Below are 25,703 nucleotides of genomic sequence, written 5' to 3'. Positions count from 1 at the left end.
GCTACTCCATCGGGTTCTGGTTGCAGAAGTGAACGCCCTTCAGGGAATGGCTGCTATTGGTCAGAGGCCTTTGCTCATGGAGGTATGTTTTTTTTTTTTTTTAACCTCCATAGATTTATGTTCATGTCTGGTTTTAAGATCTCCTCCCACAAATATATATATATATACATACAGAAATTAATGGGGCTTCATGCTCCCCAACAGACAAATCATTGGCAGCTTGCTGTGATTGTATTAAAGCAGGATGTACCTGGCATTAAAGAGATGGTTCACCTTTAAGTTAGGATGTTATAGGCCAAATCTAAGCAACTTTTCAATTGATCATCATTTTTTATTTTGTGTAGTTTTTAAATGATTTGCCTTCTGCTTCTTCTTCGGACTCTTTCCAGCTTTCAAATGGGGATCACAGACACTGATCCCATCTATAAAAAAAACAAAGGCTTCATAAGGCTGCTTGTTTATTATTACTACTTTTTATTACTCATCTTTCTATTCAGGCCTCTCCTGTTCACATTCCAGTCTTATTCCAATCAATGCATGGTTGCTAGGGGAATTTGGACCCTAGCAACCGGACGGCTGAAATTGCAGAGCTGCTGAATAAAAAGAAATAAGTTAAAAACCACAAATAATAAAAAATGAAAACCAACTGCAAATTGTCTCATAATATCATTCTCTACATCATACCAACCGTTAACTCAAAGGTGAACAACCCCTATAGTGCAGAACAAAGGGGTAAACAAACAGCCAAATCCCCAAATGGAGATCACTGACCCCATCTAATAACAAATGCACTGTAAGGCTACACTTTTATAGTTATTGCTACTTTTTAAAACGTGTCTTTCTATTCAGGCCCTCTGCTATTCATATTCCAGTCTCTTTTTCCAATCTGTGCATGGTTGCTAGGGGAATTTGAACCATAGCAATATCACTCTACATCATTCTAAAAGTTAACTCATGGTGAACAACCAAGTACTTGGGTGCAATTCTGATTTGTAAGCAATGAGGACACTTAATCTGAACTAGTGATGCCTCTTAAAGCTACTTGATGTACATATTTTGTGGGAGGAGATCTTAATCTGTTGGGAAACTTCATATATATATATATATATATATATATATATATATACAAACACACACAACCCTCTGACGTAGCTATTGCATCTTACTACAAACGTTCATCTTTTAGTAAAAGTGTATCTCGTATCTCCTGTTTGTGCAGGAAATAAACACAATCCTTCAGTACGTGGTGGAAAGGAACAAGTTATTGCAGTGTCTCCATGCTAAACGTCATGCTCTGGAATCTTGGCGGCAGCTTGTTGAGATCATACTGACTGCCTGTCCCCAGGATCTTATCCCAACGGAACACAGACAGCTCATCATACGGGACCTGCTGCAAGATCTCCATGTTAAGGTAATTCAATCAGTTCAGTCATCTTACATTGAGCCTTTTAAAGGAAGTTCTGCCTGTCCTAAGCCTAGGATCTATCCTTGCTTTACAGATCCTTGATGATGATGCTGCCCAAGAACTAATGCCCATCGTCGCTGGGGCAGTCTTTACACTAACGGCTCATCTCAGCCAATCCGTTCGCACCGAGCTAAAACAGCCAATGACTGCTTCAGGGCTGGGCCAATCACAATATGTCCAAATGTTGGACGGTTCTTTTGCTGCTCCTCCTGGTACAGAAAATATCTCTGCTGGTTTCGCCTCCATTGGAGACTCTTCCCTTCACATGATCCTCAGGAATCTGCTTGAGTTCATTCTAAAAACAGGTCTGTATCTCTCTAGTCTTACTCCTATAATATTGTTTTAATGCTCTTTACATGAAAAACAGAAAAAGAAACATTAAAACATAAAAAATAAAATACAATCGGTGGGTATCAAATTACAAATACGTTTTTTTTTTGTACATGTGCAGTCCAGAACAGAGTTCAGAAGTGCAGAATTGAGATAGACGTAGTACAGTGGTGATATTATTTCAGGGTAGTGACCTGTAAAGTAGTAATTCGAGTAAGTACTTCACTCACCATTGTCCAAAATACAGTTAACTGTCCACATTATACAATATAAAATACTTACACATTAAGTAGAAGAAATCCACACCTGCCATTTGACATTTAGGGCAGCAATTATTGGCCAGTATTTTGGCCTAATACATACAAGTAGGAGTAATGTATGCTTGGTGCAAAGTAAGTATTTTAGAGAATCGAATCCCAAAATTAAAGGAACAGTAATGTAAAAAAATAAGTGTTTTAAAGTAATGAAAATATAATGCAGTGTTGCTCTGCACTGGTAAAACTGCTGTGTTTGCTTACGAAACACTACTATTGTTTATATAAATAAGCTGCTGTGTAGCCATGGGGGCAGCCATTCAAGCACAGGATACACAGTAGATAACAGATAAGTACTACTATTGTTTATATAAATAAGCTGCTGTGTAGCCATGGGGGCAGCCATTCAAGCACAGGATACACAGTAGATAACAGATAAGTACTACTATAGTTTATATAGAACAAAGCTGCTGTGTAGCCATGGGGGCAGCCATTCAAGCACAGGATACACAGTAGATAACAGATAAGTACTACTATAGTTTATATAAACAAGCTGCTGTGTAGCCATGGGGGCAGCCATTCAAGCACAGGATACACAGTAGATAACAGATAAGTACTACTATAGTTTATATAAACAAGCTGCTGTGTAGCCATGGGGGCAGCCATTCAAGCACAGGATACACAGTAGATAACAGATAAGTACTACTATTGTTTATATAAATAAGCTGCTGTGTAGCCATGGGGGCAGCCATTCAAGCACAGGATACACAGTAGATAACAGATAAGTACTACTATAGTTTATATAGAACAAAGCTGCTGTGTAGCCATGGGGGCAGCCATTCAAGCACAGGATATACAGTAGATAACAGATAAGTACTACTATAGTTTATATAAACAAGCTGCTGTGTAGCCATGGGGGCAGCCATTCAAGCACAGGATACACAGTAGATAACAGATAAGTACTACTATAGTTTATATAAACAAGTTGCTGTGTAGCCATGGGGGCAGCCATTCAAGCACAGGATACACAGTAGATAACAGATAAGTACTACTATAGTTTATATAAACAAGCTGCTGTGTAGCCATGGGGGCAGCCATTCAAGCACAGGATACACAGTAGATAACAGATAAGTACTACTATAGTTTATATAAACAAGCTGCTGTGTAGCCATGGGGGCAGCCATTCAAGCACAGGATACACAGTAGATAACAGATAAGTACTACTATAGTTTATATAAACAAGCTGCTGTGTAGCCATGGGGGCAGCCATTCAAGCACAGGATACACAGTAGATAACAGATAAGTACTACTATAGTTTATATAAACAAGCTGCTGTGTAGCCATGGGGGCAGCCATTCAAGCACAGGATACACAGTAGATAACAGATAAGTACTACTATAGTTTATATAAACAAGCTGCTGTGTAGCCATGGGGGCAGCCATTCAAGCACAGGATACACAGTAGATAACAGATAAGTAGTACTATAGTTTATATAAACAAGCTGCTGTGTAGCAATGGGGGCAGCCATTCAAAGGAGAAAAGGCTCAGGTTACACAGCAGATAGCAAAAAAGCTCTGTCTGTCTAATGATATCTGTTATCCATTAGATATCCTGTGCCATACTGCCGTTTTTAAATTTCCACTATTGCTCCACAGCAGCTTGTTTATATAAACTATAGTAGTGTTTCTGAAGCAAACAGATCAGTTTTACCAGTGCAGGGCAACACTACATGATATTTTCATTTCTTTAAAACACTTAGATTTTTTTGGTGTTACTGTTCCTTTAAGACACTAGACTTCTAGGGCATCTTCCCACTCCTCATCCTCCAAATTTGGGAGGCAGAGGTCCTATTTATTTTTAAAGTACAGCTTTTAATCAAGAAAGAGTAAATCCATAAGTGCATACTCCTGTTTATATAAAATGTAGACCTCAGGCGCTGAAGGACCTTTGAATAAGAAAAGCCAGGGGCAAAGTCCTAATTACTGTAAAACAAGCGGACAGAGAAAGCTGGTGCATTCAAATAGCAGTGCTCCATTATTATGATTCCCAACCGGATGCGGTTTATTTGCTGGGATGTCACTCTTCAAAAGGGATGCACCGAATTTAAGATTCAGCAAAATACCTGGCCAAATCAAAGACAAAAGTTTATTTTGCATTTGCAAATTCCGGTTCAGTATTGCGCCGAATCTTTCATGAAGGATTTGGGATGCGGTCGAATGCCAATATAGTGAATTCGGTGCATCCCTACTTTTCAAAGGAATAAGCTTTTGTGAATCCGTGAATTGGATTTATTGTATTATCCTGTGTATTGACTCTGTGTGGTCTTCCTCCAACTGCAAACAGGAGGTGGGTTCCAACGGGTCAGGGCCCACCTGTATGGATCACTGCTGTATTACCTGCAAATCGCTCAGAGACCGGATGAACCAGATACTCTCGAATCAGGTAAGCACTTACAGATAGGAATAGGTTTGAACACTTCGTGGTTATTTGGAACACTCTATTTAAACTTTTGGCCGTCCGCTGTCCTTCATCACCTTCCTCTAATTGTTTGGGTACATAATACAATTTATTAAGTGTTTAATCATCAACAAGATGGAATCTGTCCAGTAACTGCCTTCAGTTCAACACAATCACCTGTTTTGTCCCTGTAGCCCACAAGTCTATGTGGGAGCGACTGACTGCCCCGGAGGATGTGTTCAGTAAACTTCAGCGAGACAACCTGTCCATATTTGAGAGCTACGGCACGGCCCTGATGGAAGTGGTTTGCCGGGACGCATGCGACGGACATGATATTGGGAGGGTAACTGCCTTGTAACTAGAGTTCAGAATGAAGTTTGTGGGATCACCGCTCTTTGCTAACAACATGTCTTGTCTTTAGATGCTGGCTCTGGCACTGCTTGACCGGATTGTGTCTGTGGACAGGCAACAACAATGGCTGCTGTATCTCTCAAACAGTGGCTACCTGAAGGTTCTTGTGGATAGCCTGGCAGAGGATGACGTGGTTCTAAGGAACCTGCTAACTCCTCAGCCTCCGCTCCTGAAGGCCCTCTATATCTATGAGTCGAAAATGGTAAGTGTAGAGAGGAGGGAAAGTGTAGGGAAGTAGGAAAGTGTAGGCAGGATGTGAAGGGAGGTAGGTAGGAAAGTGTAGGGAGGTAGGATAATCTAGGCAGGAAGTGTAGGGAGGGAGGTAGGAAAGTGTAGGGAGGTATGGAAGTGTAAGCAGGTAGGAAAGTGTATGCAAGAAGTGTTGGAAGGTAGGTAGGGTGTAGGGAGGTAGGAAAGTGTAGGGAGGTAGGTAGGAGGTAGGAAAGTGTAGGGATGTAGGAAACTGTAGGCAGGAAGTGTAGGGAGATAGGTAGGAAAGTGTAGGGAGGTAGGAAAGTGTAGGGAGTGAGGTAGGTAGGACGTAGGAAAGTGTGGGGAGATGGGTAGGGAGCTAGGTAGGAAAGTGTAGGGAGGGAGGGAGGTAGGACGTAGGAAAGTGTAGGGAGGTAGGAAAGTGTAGGCAGGAAGTGTAGGGAGCTAGGTAGGAAAGTGTAGGGAGGTAGGAAAGTTTGAGGAAGTGTAGGGATGTAGGTAGGAAAGTTTAGGCAGGAAGTGTGGGGAGGTAGGAAGTTTAGGGAGGAAGTGTGGGGAGTTAGGAAAGTACTCATATGAACTGAATATGACTTGACAGGTCTGAATCTATGATAGAACAGTCTCCCCCAACTGTTATTTGCAGTGGTCGTAAAGCATCTTCCTTCGCTTTTCTCAAGATTAATGCTAGTCTTGTAAAGACTCAATAGCTTTGGGCCTGCCAAGGCTTTTGCTGTGACTCCCAAGTCCAAAGTTGTTCCTAAATCCTGATGCATCACATACAAGCTGTATTCACATCACTCCCACTACTTCCACCCCCTTATAGAAGCATTGTTGGGGGAGCCTATCAAAGGGGTATAATTAGTCAGCTAAATTAAAGACCACTGGACAAATGCTCGTTGGTAGGAGGGGATTGGAGAATTTAGGATGTGTTGCCTGTCTGAACCTGGACCTGTTGTCTGGATGGTGGAACAGACACAATTATATTCTCCATTCATGAAAATATCAGTTTACCTTTATCTCTTGTATTTTTTTCCCCCAGGCATTTCTAACTCGAGTGGCTAAAAGCTCACAGGGAGCCATTGAGCTGCTGAGGAGTGGGGTTATAGTCAGACTCGCTCAGTGCCAAGTATATGACATGCGTCCAGAGACTGACCCCCATGGGTAAGTGTTTTGTCACCCCAGTGGTAGATACTCCCATTTGATTATAATCTGAAGAGGGGTTGTCACCTTAAAGCATAAATTAACCTATAAAATAAGTGAGTGTAAAATTGATGAGAGTGTTATTCTAAGCACTTTTGTCATTTACATTCATTGTTTATTTTCTTTTTATTCCAAGATATTAAGGGATACATGTGCTGTTAATATGAATGAATTTTGTTCCAACAGCGCCACCTGCTGGTCAGTTTCCCACCAGTCTGACCACCAAGTAGTCAAGGAAGTTGTCAGGAGAAAGAAAGAGGCTGCTCTGATGTTCTTCTGCTTAGGAAAACAATTAGAAACCTTTCTCAAATCTTTCCTAAGCAGAAGAACATCAGAGCAGCCTCTTTCTTTCTCCTGACAACTTCCTTGACTACTTGGTGGTCAGACTGGTCAGAAACTGACCAGCAGGAGGCGCTGTTGGAACAAAATTCATTCATATTAAAGGGATACTGTCATGGGAAAACTTTTTTTTTTCGAAATGAATCGGTTAATAGTGCTGCTCCAGCAGAATTCTGCACTGAAATCCATTTCTCAAAAGAGCAAACAGATTTTTTTATATTCAATTTTGAAATCTGACATGGGGCTAGACATATTGTCAATTTCCCAGCTGCCCCAAGTCATGTGACTTGTGCTCTGATAAACTTCAATCACTCTTTACTGCTGTACTGCAAGTTGGAGTGATATCACCCCCCTCCCTTTCCCCTCCCCTCCAGCAGCCAAACAACAGAACAATGGGAAGGTAACCAGATAGCAGCTCCCTAACACAAGATAACAGCTGCCTGGTAGATCTAAGAACAACACTCAATAGTAAAAACCCATGTCCCACTGAGACACATTCAGTTACATTGAGAAGGAAAAACAGCAGCCTGCCAGAAAGCATTTCTCTCCTAAAGTGCAGGCACAAGTCACATGACCAGGGGCAACTGGGAAATTGACAAAATGTCTAGCCCGATGTCAAATTTCAAAATTGAATATAAAAAAATCTGTTTGCTCTTTTGAGAAATGGATTTCAGTGCAGAATTCTGCTGGAGTAGCACTATTAACTGATGCGTTTTGAAAAAAACATGTTTTCCGATGACAGGATCCCTTTAACAGCACATTTTACATTCACTTATTTTTATAGGTTTACTTATCCTTTAAGCACAAACACTTACCCTCAAAGCTAACGTTCTGATTTACATTTCATAAAACCAGAGTGTTTGGCATGAGGGAGACTCCTGTGTTTATCCCGGCCCCGGTGGAAAGATACAGGCAAATCCTGCTCCCCGCACTCCAGATCTGTCAGCTCATCCTGACCTCCAGCACCGCACAACACTTACAGGCCGCGGGACAGGTAATCGCTAATTCTCATCATTTGCAGGTGGCAAAGAATAAAGCAATAACTATACAGTATATAAAAATAATACTATATGCTCTTTCTCAGGTGTTGCAGTTCCTGGTCGCTCATTCGGACACCATTCAAGCAATTCTCAGGAGCCAGGAGGGAAGTCTTGGTTCCTTGCAGGAGCTGGCTTTGCTTACAGGTATCATCAGCAAGGCTGCACTTCCAGGTAAGGCTGAAGATCCGCACAGTTCAATATTCATCTACTTCTAGTACTAGAGGAGATGCATTTTATTGAAAGGATTTGCATAGGGGAGGGATGAAGATACTGGTTCCTTAAAAGTTTTTTCTTTTAATAGAGCAGAATTCTGCACTGAAATCCATTTCTCAAAAAAGCAAACAAATTTTTTTTTTTATATTTAATTTTGAAATCTGACATTGGGCTAGACATATTGTCAGTTTCCCAGCTGCCCCCAGTCATGTGACTTGTGTCTGATAACCTTCAGTCACTCTACTGCTGTACTGCAAGTTGGAGTGATGTCAAACCTTCCATTCCCCCCCCCCCAGCATAATGCAAATAAGGGATGGGGAGGGAAATTGCATGACTTTTTGTCACAAAACAAGGAAGTAAAACATGTTTTCCCCTTCCTACCCCTACTTTGCATATGCAAATTCGGGTTCGGTATTCGGCCAAATCCAAAATAGTGGATTCAGTGCATTCCTAGATACTGTAATGGGGAAAAAAAATTTTTTCAAAACACATCAGTTTATAGTACTGCTCCAGCAGAATTCTGCACTGTAATCCATTTCTCAAAAGAGCAAACAGATTTTTTTTATATTTAATTTTATAAGTTGACATAGTGCTAGATATATTGTCAGTTTCTCAGCTGCCCCCAGTCATGTGACTTATGTCTGATAACCTTCAGTCACTCTTTACTGCTGTACTGCAAGTTGGAGTGATGTCAAACCTTCCATTCCCCCCCCCCCCCCAGCAGCCTAACAACAGAACAATGGGAAGGTAACCAGATAACAGCTCCCTAACACAAGATAACAGCTGCCTGGTAGATCTAAGAACAGCACTCAATAGTAAAATCCAGGTCCCACTGAGACACATTCAGTTACATTGAGTAGGAGAAGCAACAGCCTGCCAGAAAGCATTTCCATCCTAAAGTGCTGGCTCTTTCTGAAAGCACATGACCAGGCAAGATGGCTGCCTACAGACCAATATTATAAATTAAAAAAATACACTTGCTGGTTCAGGAATGAAATTTTAAATTGTACATTATCTGCAGTGTAAACAGTGTAATTTAGAAATAAAAATCATGACAGAATCCCTTTAACCTCAATGGTGCTCTCTGTATTGAAGGTGTTCTCAACGAGCTGGATATCGGTTTAAACGATGGGTCAATGATGGAGTTACAAGGACATATTGGACGCTTCCAGGTAACATTCAACCCACGATAAGGCTCCATGTTATGTGATCATGTGATGCTGAATTTACCCTCAGCAATTCTGCTTGTATGTGTTTCCCATACACAGCCCAATTGATCTTTCATTTAACCCCCACAGCGCCAGTGTCTTGCATTATTAAACCGCTTCGGGGGGTCCGATAGACTTCGGCAGCTCAGTCTGCAAGATGATTCCTCCCGGCTGGACGGAGTAAGCAAGAAGGACGACATGGAATTAGCCATGCAACAGGTAATGCGGAAATACATTCCTAAATTTATATTTGCCATAGTACTTTCGGTTGGGTTTTTGCCTACACTCTCATCACTCGAGGGGAGACCGCGCCATCTATGTGCCGTATACCTTATACTTGCTCAGCTGGAAGTACATAGCCTGAGTCTTTCATTGCATTCCGGGATCTCCTTTTACAGATCTGCTCCAACGTGATGGAGTACTGCCAGGCCCTCATGATCCAGAACTCTCCGAGCTTCCAGCAAACTGTGTGTCTCTTCACCCCCAGCCTCAAGGAGAGCGCCAGCCGAGATGGGACACGGCAAGGTAATACCAAATTTGTCCCCAAATACGAAAACAAAAAAGCCCAGCACTCGTGGCAACACAATTTAGAAACTATTATAGTTTAATACATTCAATCATTTAGAGCGCCACCCAGTGCTCAGAAAGGTTTTTACAAAAGTGTTTCCCCTTTTGATTTTCTCCTTTAAAGGATAAATAAACCTTTAAAATAAGTGAATGTAAAATTGATGAGAGTACTATTCTAAGCACTTTTGTCATTTACATTCATTTTTTATTTTCTTTTTATTCCAAGATATTAAGGGATACATGTGCTGTTAATATGAATGAATTTTGTTCCAACAGCGCCACCTGCTGGTCAGTTTCTGACCAGTCTGACCACCAAGTAGTCAAGGAAGTTGTCAGGAGAAAGAAAGAGGCTGCTCTGATGTTCTTCTGCTTAGGAAAGATTTGAGAAAGGTTTCTAATTGTTTTCCTAAGCAGAAGAACATCAGAGCAGCCTCTTTCTTTCTCCTGACAACTTCCTTGACTACTTGGTGGTCAGACTGGTCAGAAACTGACCAGCAGGTGGCGCTGTTGGAACAAAATTCATTCATATTAACAGCACATGTATCCCTTAATATCTTGGAATAAAAAGAAAATAAATAATGAATGTAAATGACAAAAGGGCTTAGAATAGCTCCCGCCTCAATTTTGCATTCACTTATTTTAAAGGTTTACTTATCCTTTAAAGGTCGTACTTAAAGTAAAAAATCCTTGGTGAGTGCTATAGGTTTTTCTGCGTCTGATCCAAAAGCCTCCACCGATGGTTTGGTATAACTCATTTAGTAATTTCTTGCAGATCTCCCTCCAGCCGCATAATGTCCTCCGACTCCAAAATAGAAGGATATAAAATCCAAAATAGGGCAATTGAGCAGGCACTACCAAGGACCAATCTTCCAGGCAGACTTTTCAAATTAAAAAGTATTTTATTTATTCAAGTTCATTAGGACACAACCTAACGCGTTTCATATCGATAGGATACTTAATCATAGGCCTAAATAAAATCCAAAATAGTATAATACTTTTTCATTTATAACAGTTGCACTCACATTCAGTTCTTTTGGGTCAGTCACATATAATTCAACCGGGTCGCTGTTAGATTCCAGAGGATGATCCTGCCGGCATATAGGTTCTCCTTGTGGTATTTCCTGAAACTCTAGGTGACGTCCCTTCCGCCTGCCGCGTTTCGCTGATCCGATCAGCTTTCTCAGAGATATTTTTTTAGTACCGTATATACTCGAGTATAAGCCGTCCCGAGTATAAGCCGAGGTACCTAATTTTACCTCCAAAAACTGAGAAAGCTTATTGACTTGAGTATAAGCCTAGGGTGAGAAATGCTGCAGCTTCTGGTAAGTTTCAATCAAAAAATTGAGGGTTTCTGCTCCCATTGAAGGTGCTGGCGTCTCGTTTTTGGATGCCGGCGACCATTCTTGGATGCCACGAATATTCTTGGATGCCGGTGACTATTCTTGGACGCCTGCGACTATTCTTAGATGCCGGCGACCGTTTTTGCGCTTGACCCGAGTATAAGCCGAGGTAGAGTTTTTCAGCATATTTTGGAGGCTGAAAAACTCGGCTTATACTCGAGTATATACGGTATTTGGGGATTTTGCTTACAGCTGTGGGACTGTAAGAAGATCGGCAAGAAAAAAATAAGCTTGAAGAACTAACTTTACTAAATATTTGTGGTTTTTAAATTGACGTGTAACCCATAGCAACCAGTTAACAGGCAGCATTAAATGCTTTGAAACTGTTTACTAATTGGTTGCTATGGTCTGCTAGAGAAATAGTTTTTGTGCCTAATCAAATTCATTCCGATTGTAGATTCCCAAGTGTCCATTCTCCCCTCGTGGCGTTTGCCAAGCCTGGGTGTAGTGATCCACCTTCTGAAGCAAAGCGCCAACAACTTCTTCACTTACTACGATATTCACCGGCAGAGCGTCGGCAAACTGCAGAACGTGGAGCAGCTGCCACCAGATGAAATTAAAGAGGTACCCCGCCATGCAAATATTGGGAGGGTGCATTGACTGATTCCTAATTCTGCACGGTTGCACTGTTTTTCATCCGCTTCATGTTTTCTCTTCTTGCCCCCGTAGCTTTGCCAGTCAGAGATGCCGGTCGGTGCAGATAAAATCTCAACCACCCAGAAGTACGGCCTGGCACGGCGGCGACTTGTCAAGCTCATTAACAGCAGAGCCAAACTGCTTTCCCTCTGTAGCTGTATCCTTTTAGTTACTGGTCCTTACCTTGTCGCCTATTGGCTGCTCATCTCTTATACCTGGAAACTGCCATTCCTTAAAGAGATACTGCTAGGTATGCTCTGAATCCAGGATTCGGTTCTGGATTCGGCAAGGATTCAGCCTTTTTCAGCAGGAATCAGATCCGGCTGAATCACTTATTTTAAAGGTTTACTTAATCTTTAAGAACAGCACTCAATAGTAAAATCCAGGTCCCACTGAGACACATTCAGTTACATTGAGTAGGAGAAACAACAGGCTGCCAGAAAGCAGTTCCATCCTAAAGTGCTGGCTCTTTCTGAAATCACATGACCAGGCAAAATGACCTGAGATGCACCTACACACCAATATTACAACTAAATACACTTGTTGGTTCAGGAATGACATTTTATATTGTACAGTGAATTATTTGCAGTGTAAACAGTGTCATTTAGGAATAAAAATCATGACAGAATCCCTTAAACCTCTCTATAGTTTCCAGGCCTCCTACAGCAGGTTATTGTAGTATCAGTAGTGACATCATAGTTGGTAGATACATCACTGACGTCCTTTCTCATCCAGGCATATCCAACAATTTAGTCTTTGGCGTCCAATCAGCACGTGTGTGGGAAAAATGTTCATATTTAAAGTGCATCTCCTTAACCAGCTTTACACAGATATCATAGAAACGTGTCTATACATTCTGTGGCGCCACTTGGAATATTACCTTCTACACTGCACCACCAGCGATTCCCAGGACCCCGTCTTCTCAAATATGACCTTCGGCAACAGAAGATTTCAAGGTGAGACCCACCAAAGGAGACCCATTGTTTTGCCTTCATCCTTAAAGCCTTTGTTTGCATGCGATTATATCCCCAATCAAGTGTTTCCTTTTTGCTGATGTCTGGACTTTTTTCTTTGTCTCTTTTCTCAGATACATTTAACACTGATCCCAACATGGACCCGAGGAACCTTAGACAGAATAAAGTCAGCCAACAGGACGTTGATACGGTAAGAACAAGACAAGTTCGGTGACCTGTTTTACAGCAATGTGCAGGAGAACCAAGGAGATAGGGGGCAGCCATTCCCCACACAGGGCCACTGTTAAAGGATAAGCAGACCTTTAAAATAAGTGAACGCACTGGTAATACTGCTGTGTTTGCTTCAGAAACACTACTATAGTTTATATAAACAAGCTGCTGTGTAGCCATGGGGGCAGCCATTCAAACACAGGATGCACAGTAGATAACGGATAAGTACTACTATAGTTTATATAAACAAGCTGCTGTGTAGCCATGGGGAAAGCCATTCAAGCACAGGATACACAGTAGATAACATATAAGTACTACTATAGTTTATATAAACAAGCTGCTTTGTAGCCATGGGGAAAGCCATTCAAGCACAGGATACACAGTAGATAACAGATAAGTACTACTATAGTTTATATAAACAAGTTGCTGTGTAGCCATGGGGGCAGCCATTCAAGCAAAGGATGCACAGTAGATAACAGATAAATACTACTATAGTTTATATAAACAAGCTGCTGTGTAGCCATGGGGGCAGCCATTCAAGCACAGGATACACAGTAGATAACAGATAAATACTACTATAGTTTATATAAACAAGCTGCTGTGTAGCCATGGGGGCAGCCATTCAAGCACAGGATACACAGTAGATAACAGATAAATACTACTATAGTTTATATAAACAAGCTGCTGTGTAGCCATGGGGGCAGCCATTCAAGCACAGGATACACAGTAGATAACAGATAAGTACTACTATAGTTTATATAACAAGCTGCTGTGTAGCCATGGGGGCAACCATTCAAGCACAGGAAACAGTAGATAACAGATAAATACTACTATAGTTTATATAAACAAGCTGCTGTGTAGCCATGGGGGCAGCCATTCAAGCACAGGATACACAGTAGATAACAGATAAGTACTACTATAGTTTATATAAACAAGCTGCTGTGTACTTTGTATTCCCAGCTGCTGAGAGAAGGTGCCAATAGTTTTGGGGAGTCCCTGCAGAAGCGACTGTTAGACATCGAATCGTTGTATTGCAAGGTGCGATCCCGTCACAGCTTCATTCAGGCGCTGGTCCGGCGAATCAGAGGCCTCCTGCGGGTGTCAAGAGTTTGATGATCGGCCCCTGTACAAATCACACACAAACACACAACTGTTCTGCGCATTTCTAAGTTATACCCTACAAAAAAAAACCTTTTTCACTTTTTTCAGATATAACAAGTCGGTCTTGTACGGAACTTTTTTTACTGCCACTTGCAAATCTATTAAAATAAATATTCCCTTATTTTTGTCTCCACTTTTTGTCTCTTCTGGACCCTTTTATGGTGGGTCCTGTACAAAAATGGTTGCCTGTCTGATGGGTAGGGCCAGGTAAATACCCTCGCCTATCATCCAATCATATTGCGTTCTTGGGCCACCGAGGTGGGACCATGAATGAAGGTACATTTCCATGGCGATAAGGTGCGTCAGAAGGTTGTTAGCATTGTGAAAATGAAAATTGTACGGCTACAGGTTGTGCTTAAATTGAATTGACCCAGAAAGTAGTGGGAGTCTGTGCCCGACCCTAAACTGCTCTCTCTCTCAACCCGATGCAGTGGGCCTCCATTATTTACCTTATTAAAGGGGTGGTTCATTTTATTCTAACGTTTTCCAGCTTTCAAATGGAGGTCACTGACCCCATCTAAAAAGCAAATGCTCTGTAAGGCTACAAATGTATCATTGTTGCTAATTTTTATTTTTCATCTTTCTAGTAAGGTCCTCTCCTATTTATATTCCAGTCTCTTATTCAAATCAATGTATGGTTACTTGGGAATTGCGGACCCTAGCAACCAGATTTATAATGGAAACTGAAGAGCTGCGGGAGGAGGGGGCAGGGAAGTCCCTATACCTGGTGCAGAGTTGTGAGTCGTAATGGGAAAGGGGCCGTGAGAAGCTGCTGGGATTGGGCAGTGGGTAAGGGGAATAGGTGGGGTTTGGAATAGCTATAGATGCAGAATAGTGGGAATAGGATCTGAAAAAAGGGGATTAGACAAAGGTCTGATGTCGCTACAGAAACGTGTCTCCCCCATGAGAACACAGCTATGTGATTGGAGGGCAGGATGGTACATGTACTGCTTTCAGAAAGAAGCCCCTCCCAATGACACACCCACCTACACACCTGTGTGGCCCCAAAGTATTTCATGACTGACACTGTGGCCCCCAAAGCTTCTCATGGCTGACACTGTGGCCCCAAAGTATTTCATGACTGACACTGTGGCCCCAAAATATTTCATGACTGACACTGTGGCCCCAAAGTATTTCATGACTGACACTGTGGCCCCAAATCATTTCATGACTGACACTGTGGCCCCAAAGTATTTCATGACTGACACTGTGGCCCCAAAGTATTTCATGACTGACACTGTGGCCCCAAAGTATTTCATGACTGACACTGTGGCCCCAAAGTAATTTCATGACTGACACTGGTGGCCCCCAAAGTATTCATGACTGACACTGTGGCCCCAAAGTATTTCATGACTGACACTGTGGCCCCAGATCATGACTGACACTTTGGCCCAGTATTTCATGACTGACACTGTGGCCCCAAAGTATTTTCATGACTGACACTGTGGCCCCAAAGTAATTTCATGACTGACACTGTGGCCCCAAAGTTTTTCATGACTGACACTGTGGCCCCAAAGTATTTCATGACTGACACTGTGGCCCCAAAGTAATTTCATGACTGACACTGTGGCCCCCAAAGCTTTTCATGACTGACACTGTGGCCCCACAGTATTTCATGACTGACACTGTGGCCCCAAGTATTCATGACTGACACTGTGGCCCCCCAAAAGGTAGTTTCATGACTGACACTGCGGCCCCAAAGTATTTCATGACTGACACTGTGGCCCCAAAGTATTTCATGACTGACACTGTGGCCCCCAAAGCATTTCATGACTGACACTGTGGCCCCCAAAGCTTTTCATGACTGACACTGTGGCCCCAAAGTATTTCATGACTGACAGCTGTGGGCCCCAAAGTATTCATGACTGACACTGTGGCCCCCCAAAGTATTTCATGACTGACACTGTGGCCCCAAAGTATTTCATGACTGACACTGTGGCCCCAAAGTATTTCATGACTGACACTGTGGCCCCAAAGTATTTCATGACTGACACTGTGGCCCCAAAGTATTTCATGACTGACACTGTGGCCCAAAGTATTTCATGACTGACACTGTGGCCCCAAAGTATTTCATGACTGACACTGTGGCCCCCAAAGTATTTCATGACTGACACTGTGGCCCCAGAGTATTTCATGACTGACACTGTGGCCCCAAAGTATTTCATGACTGACACTGTGGCCCCCAAAGTATTTCATGACTGACACTGTGGCCCCAAAGCATTTCATGACTGACACACAATCCCGGAAGAACTGAGTCTGCCCAGGAAGGACTTACTACGGAAAGCATTTTAGGACATAATTGGTTACAGTCAGTTCTTGGGGTCCCTTCCCTAAACTCGCTGCAGTGTCTTTGGTGTGACTTTCGATTTGGGTGTCGAAGTGTTAAAGTAGCACCCGACTGAAGTCTGCACACACATTCCTCACTTTGTACAAAGATTTACATTTCTGTGCTTCAAGTCTTATAAAAACCAGAATCAAAGATGGCTGCCGCTGGACTTCCGGCGGGCGGAGAAATCTATAGGGTAAGGTACGCAAGGTTGCGCACGAAAAGGAAGTTGCCATTATGTTGCAGTTTTTGGTAAGTTCCAATGAAAGTTTGGGAGTTTTGTCCTGCGGGATGGGACTGGGGAGCCTGGAGTAGAGATCGGTGGTTGGTCACCCCCTGTGTGTTGAGATAGAAGCGACCTTATCTGCGAGTCAGGAACGGGCGAGACCACTGAGAGCGATGGATTCAGGGGGGTCACTTTACCCATTGGGACGTGACTAATCCCTGTGAGGTTGCTCTGAATTCCAGTCAAAATATCGTCAGTGTGTGGCCTCTCTTTCCATTTATAATTCCTGATCTCTCTTCTTCTTCCAGCTGGGATTTACCTTGGGGAATGTGGTGGGGATGTACCTCGCCCAGAATTACCAGGTCAGTTCTCTCTCTCTCTTGTCTGTCCCCTAATTATTTGCTTTTATTGTCTGTGACTCCTGGGACATGAGTAACTGCTCTGTCTGGCCCTTTACTCATTCTATTAATATCCCAATAGTCCTGTATTAATATCCCAATAGTCCTGTATTAATATCCCAATAGTCCTGTATTAATATCCCAATAGTCCTGTATTAATATCCCAATAGTCCTGTATTAATGTCCCAATAGTCCTGTATTAATATCCCAATAGTCCTGTATTAATATCCCAATAGTCCTGTATTAATATCCCAATAGTCCTGTATTAATATCCCAATAGTCCTGTATTAATGTCCCAATAGTCCTGTATTAATGTCCCAATAAATAGTCCTGTATTAATGTCCCAATAGTCCTGTATTAATATCCCAATAGTCCTGTATTAATATCCCAATAGTCCTGTATTAATGTCCCAATAGTCCTGTATTAATATCCCAATAGTCCTGTATTAATATCCCAATAGTCCTGTATTAATATCCCAATAGTCCTGTATTAATATCCCAATAGTCCTGTATTAATGTCCCAATAGTCCTGTATTAATGTCCCAATAAATAGTCCTGTATTAATGTCCCAATAGTCCTGTATTAATATCCCAATAGTCCTGTATTAATATCCCAATAGTCCTGTATTAATGTCCCAATAGTCCTGTATTAATATCCCAATAGTCCTGTATTAATATCCCAATAGTCCTGTATTAATATCCCAATAGTCCTGTATTAATATCCCAATAGTCCTGTATTAATGTCCCAATAGTCCTGTATTAATGTCCCAATAAATAGTCCTGTATTAATGTCCCAATAGTCCTGTATTAATATCCCAATAGTCCTGTATTAATGTCCCAATAGTCCTGTATTAATGTCCCAATAAATAGTCCTGTATTAATATCCCAATAGTCCTGTATTAATATCCCAATAGTCCTGTATTAATGTCCCAATAGTCCTGTATTAATATCCCAATAGTCCTGTATTAATGTCCCAATAAATAGTCCTGCCCAGAGCATGGCACATCCCTTTGGCAAAGCCTGTGTCTATAGTCTGGGTTGGACTGGGCTAGTGTCTAAAACCTGGTGGGCCTCCCGTTTAGGGATGTCATAGCCCCGCCCCTTCCTGGATCAAGGGTCATGGAGAGGTGCCAACTAGTGATGTGCGGGCCTTCCCAATAGCCACGGGTTGGCAAATAATGCAAAAACTATAAAAAATGAAATAATGAAGACAAATTAGAAAGTTGCTTAGAATTAGCCATTAAACACTAAAAGGTAAATTAAAGATGAACCCCCCTATTAATGGTGGGAAGTAGAGATGAGCCTCAGAGCTTTTCATCCTTTTACAGATGATTCTTATTCTTCATTCGTTCAGTCCGGCCACACGTTGGTAGGGATAAATGAGCGGTTATTTCAGCGTAACGTTACATTCTTGTGCATGATTGTTGCTAATACAATGTCACGTCTCCTTTTGGCCACGGAAGGTACCGGATATAGCCAAGAAGGTGGAGGATTTTAAGAAGGACCTGGAAGCCAAAAAGAAGCCGCCAAGTGACTGATCCCCAATGGATATTTCGGAAAGGCCTTATGTTTATTATTATTATATCTTTTGTGTATTTGTCGGGGTGTCATGGGCGCCGCCAGGAATGACGACTGGACTGAAACCCCTGGACTGAGGCTTCTTTGGGGGTCACTTACAGGGATCTTTCTGTGGCTTCCACTGAGGCCAACGATTCTTTTCTCTCCGGGTGCAGCCAGACCTTTATAGAGATTTTATTCTGCTCTAGAGGTGCTCACTCCATGGTTATTCCCAGTGTACTGGAAGCAATGGCTCGTAGTCGTCTATAGGCAGCTTTTAGCTTTTGGGTATTCATAATAAAGTTATATTATTGCTGTAAGGGGTTGTGTGTGTGTGTGTTCTGGGCTGCCCTAAATAGTCAAAAAGAAGTACCAAAAACAACAGATGTGTAGGCCTACAGAGCATTTGGTTTTTAAATGGGGTCAGTGACCCCTTTGGGAAAGTTGGAAAGAGTCAAAAGAAGAAACATAACTCAAAAACTATAAAAAGAAAAAATGAAGGCCAATCGAAAAGTTGCTTAGAATTAGCCATTCTATAACATACTAAAATTTAACTTAAAGGTGATCTACCCCTTTAAAGAAGTTTAACTGTTAGTATGATGTAGAGATGGATATTCAGAGACAATGTGCAGTTGTTTTTTTTATTATTATTTGTGATTTTTAAGTTATTTAGCTTTTTATTCAGCGGCTCTCCAGTTTGCACTTTCAGCCATCTGGTTGCTAGGGTCCAAATTCCACTAGCAACCTCGCATTGATTTGAATAAGAGACTTGAATATGAATAGGAGAGGCCTGGATATAAAATAGTAATAACAATACATTTGTAGCCTTACAGAGCATTTGTATTTTAGATGGGGTCAGTGACCCCCATTTGAAAACTGGAAAGAGTCAAAAGAAGAAGGCAAATAATGGAAAAAAAAGATAAAACATAAATAATGAAGACCAAATGAAAGGTTGCTTAGAATGGGCTATTCTATAACATACTAAAAGTTGACTTAGAGGTGAACCACCCCTTTAATAGTCAGCTCTGTAGCATCAGCTTTTATGGCATATGAACCCCATTTTTCACTGTATGATTTCCCCCGCCCCCAGCAGCAGCGAAGAGCCCACTGAGCATGTGCGGTGCCACTGACTCACACAAGCTGCATCAGAAGACTGGGAGCAAGTTATTTGTTGGCTGCAATCATTTTACACCTGGTTTAAAATCCTCATTCAGGCATATTGATAAATAAGGTCAGTACGTGACACAAAAACGAAGCTTTCATGTTAAATAAGGCTTTATTAAATCGCTTTTTGGCTACGCCGCACTGGGGCCAATACCACTCCCCCAATTTTTATATCAATCCCCAGGTTAGTGCTGATTGGCTTCTTTGGCTTAAGCAACTCCTTAAAGGGCAAGGAAACGTCTCAATTTTATTCATAAGGGGGTAATATATTGGCAAACCCCCTATAACTATATACCCCTTTAAATCACATCAGTGCCAGAGAGTGTGAGTTTTCATTGGAGGGCTTATATAATGAGGAATGGCCTGCAGCCATAGGTGTTATGAGCAGCAATAATTAGGGGTAATTACCATACGTGTAATCAGAATAAGGTCCAGTTACAAAAGGCTAATCTCTGGTTGTGGAAGACACTAGAGTCTGGCTCTTCACTATCCATCAATGACAGATAGAGTAAGTGATTGGAATAGGTTATACATTGCAGCTTTCAGGGGGAGATTTTGGGAGTTGTAGTCATGCAGCCACACAGGATACAAAGGCATGTGATACATGGAGAGTGACAATACCAGACCACAAGAGACTGCTACTGATGAATAAATACAAGTGGTGACCAGCATTAAATACCAAGAAGAGCTGCCATACTGCCCGACCAACTGAGAATCCTGTCTCCGTCCCTTGCACGCCCAAGTCCAAGTTACCCTTTACTTCTAACGTTTTCACAATCGCCGATTGACGTTCCTGACCTTCGCCCAGTCTGGAAAGGTATTCAGTTGGAAGAGGCTGATGCCCCAAGTGTTAATGGCGACCATGATGATAGCGAGGCCAATCAAGATTCACTCCCAGACCGGCTTTTACCTACGAGAGAGCAACACTCATGTTCAGAGTTGGGCATCCAATGCACCTACTCATGTCTTAGGCTCCTGGCACAAAATTAATTGGTGGAAAAACACTCAAAACTGTGAGTGGGAGGCAGAAGTGATCATTTTGGAGAAGGTCTTTGCTGCCTCAAATTCCATAGCTCTAACTTCATTGGGTGCAGAGAATTCCTAAGGGTAAGTTCACCCTTAGGGTAAGTGCACCCTACTCACCCATCTCTGGCATCAGAAGAGAGCTGAAGCAGCATAAGTAACATGGCAGTTGGACAATCACCAGAAGAGACTGGGACAGATAGGGTATGACCAGAGGGAGAGCTAGGTCCGTTACCCGGTGGTAGCACTTTTATTCAGCCATAATCCACCCAACCTGCTGGTTCAAGGCCACCAAGAAGAGAACTTGGTCTCGTTTGGGTTTGAATCCATGGAGCAAGGTTGTCCAGCTGGAGCTGACCAGGCCCAATGAGGCTCTTAAAGGGGTTTTATGGCCCCCAGCAGCTGTTTTTTGTGACCTCGTCAATTTAATAGAATCTGGCCCCTGCCTATGTGGTCATGTCAAATAATCTGCCTCTGAAAGGAAAAAGTTGGACATTACTGCCTTTTCTTTGGTCAACCCTTAGCAGTTGAGTTCAAGATCCTAAACCCCGTTCTTCTTCCCTTTCATACGGGATGTGTGTCTCCATTTCCCCTTGTCTAGAATTAGGACTATGGCTGGTGTTTCTTACAGACTCCCCCAAGGGCATCAGGGCAAAAGAAAAAGAGAAGCAAAGTAGGTTTCTTACCATATCTCGAATGTGGCAGTGCCCGTAGTTATACACAATGGCATTAGGTGGGTTCCCAACTGGTAACATCACAGCAAGGGAAATACACATGGTAACGGGGATGAGCGTGTACAGTGGGTTAATGTGCAGAGCTTCCGACTGTAGGGAAAAGATTCTGTAGGAATGCTAAGGAATGGGAAAGCAATTTGTCATTGCACTAAACAGGGCTAACCATGAAACCGAAATTACTTTCATGTTCCTACTTCCTGGTTCTTCAGAGCAATTGTGGATAACTATGAAACTGAAATTATTTTCATTTTCTAACTTCCTGGTTCTTTAGAGCAATTATGGGAGGATGAGGCTGTCAAGCACTTTTCCCTTCCTATAAAAATGCCCTGTATCATGAACTCCTCCTTATCTGTAAACCTGAGACACAGGCTGGCGCATACAGATATGAGCAGAAACCAGGGTACAGGTCAGCAGTGGGACCGCCCACGAAGGAAGGCTGCTCAGACATTCCATCTGTCGCCCGATCCAGGTGGAGAGGCCGGAGGTCTGTGAATGAGTTTGTGTAATCAGTTCATAGTACAGAGGGCGTAGATAGGCTTACACCAAGACTCCATACGATTAGTTCATTAGTGGGGGGCCCAAGCAAGTCACCCCCAATGGCACTATTTCTTTACTGTAAGTAGACTGGAGACCTACCTTACAGCCTGCGGCCAGTGCATAGCCTCCTCCAACCAACACCACAATCTCCCAGGGCATGTGTCTCTGGAACTCCTGCCATGTCAACATTGAACCCATGTGTCCATCTTGCTCGCTGATGTCACCTTCTCCTGCTAGTAGAACATTAGGTTACATTTTATTTTTGGGTTTATACACCCTTCAAGCTCAGTTGCCACCATGGACTGCCTGTCTCTGCCCCGCACCCTGGAAATGGCAAATGCTAGGGTTTTCCTTGATTTTCATTGAGGTTCCTCACCTTCTCAGCCCCTTGCAAGGTTCTTACCTGGTTCCTTCTTTCCATAACATAGTAATGTAGGTTTCTTGGACGGAACGAGGAAGAGAAGGAATCCAATCAGAACAGAGACTGTTGCATCGGTCCTGAACCCCTTCCTTAAAGAAAAATAAAGCAATAGATACAGGTGGTACATATTGTATAGGAACTGACATCTAGGGCATTCAGGTCACACCCTGACCAAGAGGCTACCTTGAAATTATGTGGGCTGGGAAATTGAGATGAGTGCTTGTTTTTGCCCTTGGTACCTCTGGAACTATAGCAGGGTGACACCCCAATGTTTCTATATATCTAACCTTGTTATGAGCTAAGGGGGCCTAGTCTGAAGGTCAGTTAGGGGGAGATTTGGGGTGAGTGCTTATTTGTACCCTGGGTACCCCTGGAACTATAGTAGGGTGACTGTTACCCCAATGTTTCTATATATCTGTAACCTTGTTATGCGCTAAGGGGGCCCAGTCTGAAGGTCAGTTAGGGGGAGATTTGGGGTGAGGGCATAGCTTATTGCCTACCCAGAAAATTCCTTCTCTATAATTTTTATTTATACATATGGGAGGAGGTGCCATATTGATTCCCATAGACAGTACAGTATGAGGGTATAGCTTATTGTGTGCCAAGAACATTCCTTCTCTGTATATTTGTATTTATATATATGGGAGGAGGTGCCATATTGATTCCCTTAGACAGTACAGTATGAGGGTATAGCTTATTGTGTGCCCAAAACATTCCTTCTCTGTATATTTGTATTTATACATATGGGAGGAGGAGGTGCCATATTGATTCCCTTAGACAGTACAGTATGAGGGTATAGCTTATTGTGTGCCCAGAACATTCCTTCTCTGTATATTTGTATTTATACATATGGGAGGAGGAGGTGCCATATTGATTCCCTTAGACAGTACAGTATGAGGGTATAGCTTATTGTGTGCCCAAAACATTCCTTCTCTGTATATTTGTATTTATACATATGGGAGGAAGTGCCATATTGATTCCCTAGACAGTACAGTATAAGGGTATAGCTTATTGTGTGCCCAGAACATTCCTTCTCTGTATATTTGTATTTATACATATGGGAGGAGGAGGTGCCATATTGATTCCCTTAGACAGTACAGTATGAGGGCATAGCTTATTGTGTGCCCAGAACATTCCTTCTCTGTATATTTGTATTTATACATATGGGAGGAGGAGGTGCCATATTGATTCCCTTAGACAGTACAGTATGAGGGTATAGCTTATTGTGTGCCCAGAACATTCCTTCTCTGTATATTTGTATTTATACATATGGGAGGAGGGAGGTGCCATATTGATTCCCTTAGACAGTACAGTATGAGGGTATAGCTTATTGTGTGCCCAGAACATTCCTTCTCTGTATATTTGTATTTATACATATGGGAGGAGGAGGTGCCATATTGATTCCCTTAGACAGTACAGTATGAGGGTATAGCTTATTGTGTGCCCAGAACATTCCTTCTCTGTATATTTGTATTTATACATATGGGAGGAGGGAGGTGCCATATTGATTCCCTTAGACAGTACAGTATGAGGGTATAGCTTATTGTGTGCCCAGAACATTCCTTCTCTGTATATTTGTATTTATACATATGGGAGGAGGAGGTGCCATATTGATTCCCTTAGACAGTACAGTATGAGGGTATAGCTTATTGTGTGCCCAGAACATTCCTTCTCTGTGTTTTATATTGGTTGTGGATGTGAATGAGGTGGAAGCTTTAGAAGTGGCTGACGTTGCAGGGTAGAGAACCTGTCTCTACCCTCCTGTCCGGTCTCAGTTGCAGAAGATCCATTGGCCACAATACCCTCATGTTCCTCCTCGGTGTTGATCATCTGCTGCAGCACGGCGTCCACTATGGGCATGACCATAGCGGTGGAGGAGGTGTTGGAGAGCCACATGGAGAGCAAAGCAGTGCAGGACATGAAGCAGAGGAGTAACCTGCGTGGAAGGAACGTAGAACAGGGTGGTGCAGGAGGCTAAAACCACTGATTACGGGCGTTGGGAACAAAGAATTCTATGGTAGATGACTCTCTAACATTAGGAAGCCTGGGGCAATGTAGTTCAGGACTCTTGCCCAATCCTGTAACCCAAATCTCGTTGCTATTCAAGTTATTATATAACCCCATTCACTAACTTTCCAGAGAGGTCCAGTCAAGGCGCCCCACAATGACCCCATAATTACTCACCTACCCGGCTTAGCCCCCGACAACATGACCATCCTCAGCGCAAATCTCTTGTGCAGCTTCCATTTCTCCACCGACGCAGCCAAGCAGATGACCCCCATCAGCAGCAGGGTGGTGTTCTTCACATATTCACCCGCCACCAGCAAGGAAACACCCCAAAGAATGAAGGGTACAGTTGCACTAGCACATCCTCATTTCATACCCAAGGGGAGCTCCAATCAGAATTATTTTTATGAAGGCGTTACATTTCCTTGAAACTGTAGTCAACCCAAATGACATTTAGTCAGCGTTCCCTTAATGAGGCACAATCCCTTTAAGTAGCAACAGGAAAACTTCCTTGGTTGCCATGGTTACACAGTCTTTGTTAATTGGCAGACCTTTCCCGTACTGGGGTGGCCTGATTGCCCTCATTCTGCTGCTAATTCTAATAAAAACCTCCTTACTCTGGGGCGTAGGGATCCTACGGGGGGTCATGGCTGAAAGGACTTTATTGTTTGTCATTATCCACCCAGCATCCCGCTGTGAAAGTAAAAGCTTTGCAGACAGGGATTAGGACTCCCGTGTACTCCCTGCCTTCCATAAACACAAACTTTCCAATGCTAGTTTGTAGCATGCTTCATGTTCCAGCAAAGTGTCGGACAGCATGCTGGGAGTTGTAGTTTCGATACATCAAGAATCAACTAAGCTAAAGCTAAAACATAGGCTTGAATTCCTTCTGTACTTACCCAAAACAAATGTAGAATAATTCCTTGTAGGGGGCAGCCTACCAAGAAACAAAACGAACGATGGGGGGCAGATTCTGACCTCGCTGGATTTGAGCACCCCAAACAGTGGGAACAGGAAAGCAGCAACCAAAGGGGAACAGCCTCTGATACCCAATATACAGCGGTGACTATCAGCACATAGGCACAGGAAGACTCCTGGTAGGAGGACAAGAGAGCATGAGTAGCAGGAGTCATAACCAGCAGTGATGAGTGTAAAAACAGCCAGCATTTACACATATTTATAAACCCAATGACACTTGGGGAGATTTGGAACTTCATAGCCTGGACAGTCAGCA

The 25,703-nt window shown here is 42.6% G+C and overlaps 2 protein-coding genes across 3 annotated transcripts in view; both read left to right on the top strand.

The window, feature by feature from the left end:
- Positions 1-14,199, top strand: part of nup205.S (nucleoporin 205kDa S homeolog) — a 42,278-nt gene extending 28,079 nt beyond the window's left edge. Inside the window, exons 27-43 of one of the 2 annotated variants that reach the window (XM_041587666.1) lie at positions 2-82; positions 1,220-1,411; positions 1,500-1,770; positions 4,393-4,491; positions 4,701-4,849; positions 4,928-5,119; positions 6,170-6,291; positions 7,525-7,663; positions 7,754-7,880; positions 9,018-9,094; positions 9,221-9,349; positions 9,529-9,655; positions 11,495-11,661; positions 11,767-11,890; positions 12,564-12,689; positions 12,821-12,897; positions 13,878-14,199. In XM_041587666.1, coding sequence (XP_041443600.1) covers positions 2-82; positions 1,220-1,411; positions 1,500-1,770; positions 4,393-4,491; positions 4,701-4,849; positions 4,928-5,119; positions 6,170-6,291; positions 7,525-7,663; positions 7,754-7,880; positions 9,018-9,094; positions 9,221-9,349; positions 9,529-9,655; positions 11,495-11,661; positions 11,767-11,890; positions 12,564-12,689; positions 12,821-12,897; positions 13,878-14,030 — 2,352 coding nt within the window. In that variant the 3' untranslated portion in view covers positions 14,031-14,199. 2 annotated transcript variants of the gene reach the window in all.
- Positions 14,200-16,514: 2,315 nt separating this feature from the next.
- On the top strand, positions 16,515-18,903 carry LOC108706056 (short transmembrane mitochondrial protein 1). The gene is made up of 3 exons (XM_041587891.1): positions 16,515-16,656; positions 16,939-16,992; positions 18,490-18,903. Exons 1-3 carry the CDS (start codon positions 16,642-16,644, stop codon positions 18,562-18,564), a joined length of 144 nt encoding a protein of 47 aa, XP_041443825.1. The 5' UTR covers positions 16,515-16,641; the 3' UTR covers positions 18,565-18,903.
- Positions 18,904-25,703: the final 6,800 nt, after the last annotated feature.

The sequence above is a fragment of the Xenopus laevis genome, chromosome 3S, assembly GCF_017654675.1.
Source record: "Xenopus laevis strain J_2021 chromosome 3S, Xenopus_laevis_v10.1, whole genome shotgun sequence".
NCBI classification, from domain to species: Eukaryota; Metazoa; Chordata; class Amphibia; order Anura; family Pipidae; genus Xenopus; species Xenopus laevis.
The sequence above is the reverse complement of the archived record's forward strand: the minus strand, read 5'-3'. Positions and strand labels throughout refer to the sequence as shown.

Bases quoted from the DNA above. Each gene is read 5' to 3' on its own strand.
- LOC108706056 (XM_041587891.1), top strand. The intron at 16,993-18,489 runs GTCAGTTCTCTC...TGGCCACGGAAG, and splicing joins ACCTCGCCCAGAATTACCAG to GTACCGGATATAGCCAAGAA.